Here is an 8,854-nt window from a genome sequence, read left to right on the forward strand (position 1 = left end):
AGTACTACCCACAGGTACACATTGTTGACCACAAACCAATGTTTCATTTCACTCTCAATTTCCAATAGTACTTTATTTAAATAGATTTTTAATGTAACTAGAAAGAGAACAAAATATAGATAATTATGTTATTTTTAGAAGTTAAAAAACCATGTATTTTAAAGTCAAAATTTATAAATTTCTCCTTCCATCACTTTCATTTCTTCAATAGTTCTTTTCTTATCCCTCTTTAACTTAATCATTGCATTACCATATTCATACCTTCCTTAAAACCTAAATGGATATTTACATGGTGATTAATTCAGAAATGAAATTTGATGATTTTCAACTTTTTATATACTAATTTCATTTCACAATTATTTCAAAATTAATTCAATTCATTTTTTTTAATTTACTCTTTCACCTATACACTTAAACAAGCTACTTATATTATATATATATATATATATATAGTTATTTAAAATAAATAAAAGTATTATTAGTACTTCTGAAAGTTACTAATACAATAAAATTAAATTAAAAATACTCAAAACTCAAATATGTGTAAATAATATTATTTTATTAAAAATATTATTTGTTTCAAGACCTAAAATACTTGTCTAGACAAAATATCAGAAGAATTTTAATAATATATTTTTGAGCACAAATTTTAATAAATAGAAAAATATACTTTATTATTACAACTTGCTAAAACGATATAAGAGACGAACTTTTCTTGTGAAGATGATATCCATTAATAATGACTTGACTTGTTGTTTAGCCAAAGTTAGAATCTTTCAAACAAAGGTTTTATTGGATTTATTTGCTTCACAAAATATTAAATCATAGAACTTAAAAATATCTCATAAAAATATTACAAAAATTTGAATTTATAATTATTTTTCTTCCACTTTTATTATTGAGTCAATTTCAAAATATATTACAAATAAAAATAATTTGTAGAAATAAAAATAAATAAGGCTGATCAAAATAAAAGTGCAGTGGTGATTCATTATTTAACTCCACCCAACAAAGTGTGATGTGATGATATCTAGTTTTTTTTTTGGAAGAAGACTTTGGAAACGACCTAACTCTACTACTAATGTACGGTTCCGGAAAATACATATTTAATGCAAAAGTTAGTAATAAAAATGGTTAAAATAATATAAAGTGGTTTTCAATGACATGTAAGAACCGTGTACGGGCCACAAGCTCTTCCTCCGTGACCTAAATTTTTGCCTCAAAATTCAAAATTTCAATCAATCCATGTTGTAAAACTTTGACGCACTCTTTCTCTCTCTCTCAATCATTTCAAAACCTAACTCTTTCTTTCTCTCTCTAACCGTTCTTATCTGAGTCAGGCAGGTACTATGCAAGGTCATCTATAAGTACGGCAAATTTTCTCTCTCTCTCTTCGTTTCCTTTTCAATTTTTTACTCTTTCAAAATTAATTATCATTATCAAAATTTTGTTTTGAAAAAATAAAAAATAAAGATGAAAAAGTGCGTGTGGCTTTTGTGAAATGGCTCCTTTCGTACTGGCCGCACTTGAATCTGTCCTTCCTCATATAGTCCTCCACCATATGTCATCTGCATCAGATGAAGAAAAAGACTGTCAAATTACCATAATACCCTCTATCTTCTTCCTTATTAATTCTGTCCTTATCTGTCCTTCTCCGTACGCGCCACTCTGTCTATGTGCTACGACCAAAATACCCCAACTTTTTTTCTCTAATCACTGTTATGCCAAATGGAAATGTTTGATTAATTAATCATTAATTTCGTAACTAAAAATATAATAATTTAAAGTGTTTTATGTGTAGTCATTAATAAGTTATACTATTTTAATTAATTTTCTTAAAATTTGGTGTTTTATTATATATAATAAAATATTGTTGCATTTCAGTTGTAGGAATGCTCTTGTTATGCCACTGACCTAACTTGTGTAATTATGAGGAGAAAGAGGGGTTTTTCTGTCTTTTCAGGAGAGGATGCAAGCAGTGGAAAGAAAACAGTAGTGGCATTTTGGTCCGAATGGACTTTCCTCGTCTTCCTTACTCGTTCAATAAAATCTCGCGTTAACAGTTATTCTCCCAACCAACCTTGCAAAGCAAAAAGAAAACCCTTTTTCTTCCTCTCTTCTTCTTACTTACCATTTACGTCCAAAACGACGAAAGAGGACGAAACGCACCGCATCGACGATGAAGAGGCAAAAGCGCTCGGACTCGCAAAACGACAACCCGTTCCAGGTGCTGACGGAGGAGCTCATTTTTCTCATTCTCGACTTTCTCGAAACGGCGCCGTTGGACAAGAAGTCCTTCGCGCTGACGTGCAAAGCGTTCTACGCTGCGGAGGCCAGGCACCGCCGCGCGCTGCGGCCGCTGCGGGCGGAGCACCTTCCGGCACTCGCTGCCCGCTACCCGAGCGTAACGGACCTGGATCTCTCTCTCTGCCCGCGCGTGGGCGACGGGGCGCTCGCGCTCGTGGCTGGCGCGTACGGGGAGACGCTGCGGCGGTTGGACCTGTCGCGATCGCGGTGGTTCACGGGGAGCGGGCTGTTGAACGTGGGCGCGCGGTGTGGGAATTTGGTGGAGCTGGACCTGTCGAACGCGACGGAGTTGAGGGATGCTGGGGTCGCGGCGGTGGCGCGTGCAAAGAACTTGCGGAAGTTGTGGCTGGCAAGATGCAAGCTGGTGACAGATATGGGGATTGGGTGTATTGCGGTGGGGTGTAGGAAATTAAGGCTGATTTGCTTGAAGTGGTGTGTGGGGATTGGGGATTTGGGTGTGGATTTGGTTGCGATTAAGTGCAAGGAGCTCACATCATTGGATCTCTCATATTTACCTGTAAATTTCTCTCTCTTTCTCTATGGTGTTCATTCATTGGATCTGGTTATGGATTATGGTGGTTAGTTAGCGAGGTTTTCTGTGTTTGGTTTAATCGATTGGATTGGGTAATATTTGGTAATTAATTATAATTTTAGTTGAGTACAAGCTTTAGATATCTGCAGTCTTTATGTTTTAGTACCAGTACATTGTGCCTAAAAACTACTTGTTAGCATTCCAGATAGATTGTGTAGGTATAACAAATAAAGTGTACTTAAACCTAGTTATAATTATAGTTAATGGCTCCTGTTTTTAATTAGCTTTATGGGGCAGATTTTGGTAAAAAGAAAGGAAAAGATTTATTTATTTTCATTTAAGCGCTCTGATACACCTGTGTTATTATGGTAAAATGTTATGTTTTCGTATATTTATCTATGTATATTTCCAAATTAAGAATGAATTTAGTTTTCGCATTTATTAATGATTTTATCCTAGATGTAACTTTTTCAGTAATTATTATTAATTTTTTATTGTTGTTGTGAATCATGTCTGTTTTCATTTTATTTTCATTAATTGGTTGTTTTAGAGTTTTATACATATAAATAGTTCTATATGTTTCTATTAGGTTTGTTACAGATGAAAGATACATGTGTTCTCGTAAAAAAAAGAAAAAACTGGTTGGTAGGCTGAAGAGGAAGAATTTGGTTGTTGCTAGGAGGGAAGATGGGAGGTTTAATGCTGAAGGTAGCAAAAAGTGTTGAACCAGGTTGTCTGAGGCGAAAATAGTAAAGATGAGTAATTGATAAGAAAATATGATTTTGGTGGTTTAGTTAATTTTTTCTTTTCGAAGTGGTATTCGGGTGTCTAAATTCATTGGCTCTTTTGTTAAGCAGTGATGGTTTAATGCCATCTTTTTGTTACAATGTTTCAACTGCTGTTTTGAAGTTCTGTTGATTTAGTGGTTCTGAATGTGCTGTTTCTTGAATGAGTTGGGCATTTGAAATGATCTGGTGGGTATAACTAGTATTGTTATTGGTTTCTTGTGTTGTGTAGATCACGGAGAAATGTCTTCCGTCAATATTCAAATTGCAGCTTCTGGAAGATTTGGTCCTTGAAGGATGCTTTGGCATTGACGATGGCAGCCTCGGTGTTGATCTCTTAAAACAAGGGTGCAAGACATTGAAGGTATAATGGGGATGCCTAACTTGCTTTTTTATTGTTTATGTATTTAATGGCAAAGTAACTTCAGCATAAACTTAATGGCGTACAGCTTTTTCTTATTTAATGTTCTTCCTTTTGGTTACAACTTCAATGTGTCATTTGCAGTTAGTCAAAACTATTTAATTTCGTAAATAGTTAATATTCCTTGTCTTCAGAGCACACTTGTTTTCTTGGTCTAGTTATTTAACAAATTCTCTTATGCAGAAACTTGATATCTCAGGTTGTCAAAACATAAGTCACACGGGGCTATCAAAGCTGACTAGCATTTCTGGAGGTTTAGAGAAACTCATTTTAGCAGATGGTTCTCCTGTAATTCTCTTCCCGTTCTCTATTTATTGTTGTCTGTGTATATTTTGTTTAGCACACTGGATGAAGATTTCAGTTGTACCTAATATTTGGCATTTGATTGTCCAGGTCACCCTTGATCTTGTTGATGGTTTAAATAAACTTTCCATGTTGCAATCAATTGTACTAGATGGATGCCCGGTTACTTCTGAAGGATTAAGGGCCATTGGAAGTTTGTGCATTTCACTTAGGGAGCTAAGTCTAAGCAAATGTTTGGGAGTTACAGATGAAGCTCTTTCGTTACTTGTGTCAAAACAAAAAGATTTAAGGAAGCTTGACATCACATGCTGTCGCAAGATAACTGATGTTTCCATTGCCAGCATTGCAAATTCATGCACGGGTCTCACTTCTCTGAAAATGGAGTCATGTACTTTAGTTCCACAGGAAGCATTTGTCTTGGTTGGACAGAAATGCCATTATCTTGAGGAGCTTGACCTAACAGATAATGAAATTGACGATGAAGGTTTGAATCTGCCCCTCTTTGAAAATATTTACTATCATATCAACTGCTTTACTTACGTTGTCTCTCTGCAGGTCTTATGTCCTTATCTTCTTGTTCTAAGCTATCCAGCTTGAAAATAGGAATATGCCTGAACATAACTGATCGAGGACTTACCTATGTTGGCATGTTTTGCTCAAAATTAAAGGAGTTGGATCTTTACAGGTTTGTGATTCAAGTTTAAAATAAAATTTTGGGATATATAATTTGTCTCAGTATGGTAGTCTTGTATAAAATTGAAATGTTAAATATATGTGGAAGCATACAAGCAAGAGCTTTTTTGTTCGTTGACATCATGGTCTTGTTTTTTCTTTTTTTTTTTCAGATCTACAGGAGTAACTGATGTGGGCATTTCAGCAATTGCTGGCGGTTGCCATGGCCTTGAGATATTAAACACATCCTATTGTACTAGCATCACGGATAAGGCTCTAATCTCTTTGTCAAAATGTTCAAAATTGAAAACACTTGAAATTCGTGGATGTATTCTTGTTACATCCATAGGACTGGCAGCTATTGCGATGAATTGCAGACAACTTAGCCGTCTAGACATAAAAAAGTGTTACGAGATTGATGATAGTGGGATGATTCCCCTTGCTCATTTCTCCCAAAATCTTAGACAGGTCTTTTCTTTTTTCTCACATTTCTGATAAAAGTAAGAGATGCTAGGAATGTTAGTGAAGTTTCTGATGTTGTTATATCCTCGTATTATTTGCAGATAAATTTGTCGTATAGCTCAGTTACAGATGTAGGTCTTTTGTCACTTGCTAGTATCAGTTGCCTTCAAAGTTTTACCATGCTTCACCTGCAAGGATTGGTTCCAGGAGGACTGGCTGCAGCTTTATTAGCATGTGGAGGGCTAACAAAAGTGAAGCTTCATCTTTCTCTGAGATCTCTGTTACCTGAGCTACTTATCAGACATGTAGAAGCACGGGGCTGTGTGTTTGAATGGAGAGATAAAGAGTTTCAGGTATTGTTCTTGTCTCGTTCTTGTCTTAAGATTTAGCACGATACTGTCAAATTGGGAGTTCATTGAACCAACTTTTTTTTTTATGAATATTTTTCTATTTGATTGCTGAAGTTCTTTGTGTTTCATGAACAGGCTGAATTGGACCCGAAATGTTGGAAACTACAGTTAGAAGATGTGATGCAATAGATTGTCTCAGGTTGTTTGAAGTTTTGATAAAAGCGACTTGCGAATGGCAGGCGAAATACAGGTTGTAGAATAATCACATGCGTGTCTCGGACAATCAATTAGAATCCATCCACTTCTATCTACTCTATCTACCCCACCTACACTACTAGAACTAAAGAAAATAGTATGAAAAACCTTAGAAACATTATGTTAAGTCCATTGGAGGATACATAGGCTTTGCAAAGGAGGAGCCGATTGTCCTTCCGTTAGGCTACATAGATAGTTTTGGATTCCGTCCCAACTCAAATAATTAAGCTCTCTTTGGGAGAATGTTGAACAAGGGCATTTGCTTGTGTGAGAAATTGGCAATCAAGGGTATAAAAGTGAAGAAGTTTTGTTCATTTTTTTTTTTCTCTTTTGGATGCAAAAACCAGAACAAGTGTATAAAATCTATCTAACATCTCATTGTTTGATTATTTATTTTGGGAAGTACAATTGGAAGAATTTTCAAAGAATGGAAGAGCACGGGAGGTTGGATGTATAAATACAGTGACTGTTTTTAATGCTATCTTTTCTTTTGGCTGGGAAAAGTCAGGTTGATTAAATATGTGGAACTTATACATATATATTCTACTTTATCATTAGCATTTTTGTGGACTAAATTAGCTAGCACAGTGATGGAGCAATGAGATTTCCCTTTTGTGAGGTTTTTGATGGGATTGGGTTCCCCAAATTCCCACACAGACAATATGCTTGCTTTTATTGTTGTACTCTTTGTAAAGCAAGAGGCGCAGATCAATTTTTGTGTGTTTGAAGTGAGGTGATTTGGAGCTAAGGAAAGGAGGGAAGATTGGGTTTCTTGCCCTCCATCCATGAAGAGAAATGAGCTGATTTGTTCTCGAATTAGATAAAAACTAGCGCCATAATAATAATGTGAGTGTGGTGTTCTAGACACCGAAAAGAGATACTGAATGAGCACAATCCATTGTATTATGAAACACTGTATCATCTCAAACATTAAAATATAATAGAATAATTTTATTGCCAATAATGCATCATATATCTGTATATTTATAATTCATGACAATAGTAATATCTCTATTATATAATATTTAGAATATAACAAAATTCTTATCTTTAGGGATATTTATATTTTAGACTTTAATTATAATCTATTAAATATAGAACAATACATTTATTGCTGGTTGTTTATCGCCCATTTCCACCACTCAATCATTCAATGTATCAATTAAACCATATTTAAATTGGTTTTATTACAATACTTATAGTATTTGACCTTACCTAACTATCCTCTTCACATTTCAGTACGAATTGAGTGCAACCAAATGTAAATGATAATATATTTATATATAATCTCAAAATTATAACAAATATTTTTTTGCAATTCATCCCATTGTTCTGACTTAATTACTCACTGTTTAAATTTCATTCTTAATAAAATTAACCCAAGTACTTATTAATAACATTTTATTTAACAACTCTTACGTATTTTTGTCACATCAATCAAATTTATAATAAAAATTTCTTTTACCATCCATTAGAATCCACACACTTTGCTTTAATATAAAACATAACTTTTCACTTTTTTTTTCTTTTTTTCTTTTCCAGCCCCACCCGGTCCAAGGAAATTAAAACTGAACACACTCAGCGAGGTGGAGAGAGCAGAGCGAAGGAATGATCAAACTTAAGCACTATAACGAAAATGTTATTTGGCTAACTCATAACTATAGATATACTGGGATTAAACGGTTGAAACTTTATTTAATTAGGTACAACTGAAATTATAATTGACAATAACTCGCTTATATTCCTCTCATAACACCTGTTCAAGGTTGGACAGGATGGTTCAATCTTTCACTTTTTGCATAACTATGTTAACTATTTGGAAACTATATGTCCAATGTAACTTTAATATGACTTTAAATTATGACTGAAGAAGGACCACTTCTGCCCTAAAAGGTATATGGACCAAAAACTATAAATTCTTGGAAAGGCTTCCCAAAGTACAAGCAATGGCCTCATTAAAGGACCACTCCAACCACATCTCTTCAGTTAGGTTTGTACGTTTTCCAACATATTGTTTGCATAAAAATGCATAATTCCAACATATTGTTTGCATAAAAATGGATAAGGGAGTTAGTTAAAACATCTTTTAACTCTTTACTTTCCCATTAGAAGAAATAATATCTATATAATTTCGTTAATTAACTTCTAGTGCAAATCTTTATAGTTTGTAAATGTTCTTCCAGTGAATATTACATCGATTAGAATAGATAGGTACACAACTTCGTGATGGGTGTCATTGTTGAGTGATATCTTTAAGATCAATTACTCTTCATTCAATATATTATTTATTTTGGAGTCTTCCATCACGATTTTGTCTTTAACAATCACTTTGAAGGATGGAAGAAGTATTTAAATTGTCATTGGTCTTGACTCCTAAGCAATATGGGATTTTGGGAATGGTAGGAACATAAGTCCCCCAGTCGAGATCTAATGAGAATGAAGGTGTTTAAAAGAACTCATGGTTCATCTTTAGAACCTCATTATTGATCTCACGGTGAGTGTCAACTGTTTTTACCACCTGAACATGGATCTTTGTACAAGTGGTGTAATCAGTGTGGCTTTGAAGTTTTTGATGTGTACTCTTGAGGTTTGGAACGCGAAGGAAGATTCACCTACAAAAGGCTCTCCAACGCTCAAGTCAATAAGAGAATTAAGATCTTGTGAAAAAAAAGGATGAGTATGAGAGTGAGTGAGTATTCCTAAGGAATGTCAAATGTATTTATAGGATTTTTAGGCCGTAGGCCTTTGTTATAAAATAAATAATGTG

The 8,854-nt window shown here is 34.4% G+C and overlaps 1 protein-coding gene across 1 annotated transcript; it reads left to right on the top strand.

Annotated features, from left to right (window-relative positions):
- The first annotated feature begins 1,989 nt into the window (after nucleotides 1-1,989).
- On the top strand, nucleotides 1,990-6,590 carry LOC108347633 (F-box/LRR-repeat protein 3). The gene is made up of 8 exons (XM_017587011.2): nucleotides 1,990-2,824; nucleotides 3,857-3,988; nucleotides 4,229-4,333; nucleotides 4,439-4,832; nucleotides 4,904-5,033; nucleotides 5,194-5,488; nucleotides 5,584-5,835; nucleotides 5,968-6,590. The coding sequence occupies exons 1-8, from the start codon at nucleotides 2,180-2,182 to the stop codon at nucleotides 6,019-6,021; spliced, it is 2,007 nt and encodes a 668-aa protein (XP_017442500.2). The 5' UTR covers nucleotides 1,990-2,179; the 3' UTR covers nucleotides 6,022-6,590.
- The last annotated feature ends 2,264 nt before the right edge of the window (nucleotides 6,591-8,854 follow it).

Source organism: Vigna angularis, chromosome 9 (genome assembly GCF_016808095.1).
Source record: "Vigna angularis cultivar LongXiaoDou No.4 chromosome 9, ASM1680809v1, whole genome shotgun sequence".
Taxonomy (NCBI): Eukaryota; Viridiplantae; Streptophyta; class Magnoliopsida; order Fabales; family Fabaceae; genus Vigna; species Vigna angularis.

Bases quoted from the DNA above. Each gene is read 5' to 3' on its own strand.
- LOC108347633 (XM_017587011.2), top strand. From the start codon at position 2,180: ATGAAGAGGCAAAAGCGCTCGGACTCGCAAAACGACAACCCGTTCCAG. The intron at 2,825-3,856 runs GTAAATTTCTCT...TGTGTTGTGTAG, and splicing joins TGGATCTCTCATATTTACCT to ATCACGGAGAAATGTCTTCC. The intron at 5,034-5,193 runs GTTTGTGATTCA...TTTTTTTTTCAG, and splicing joins AAGGAGTTGGATCTTTACAG to ATCTACAGGAGTAACTGATG.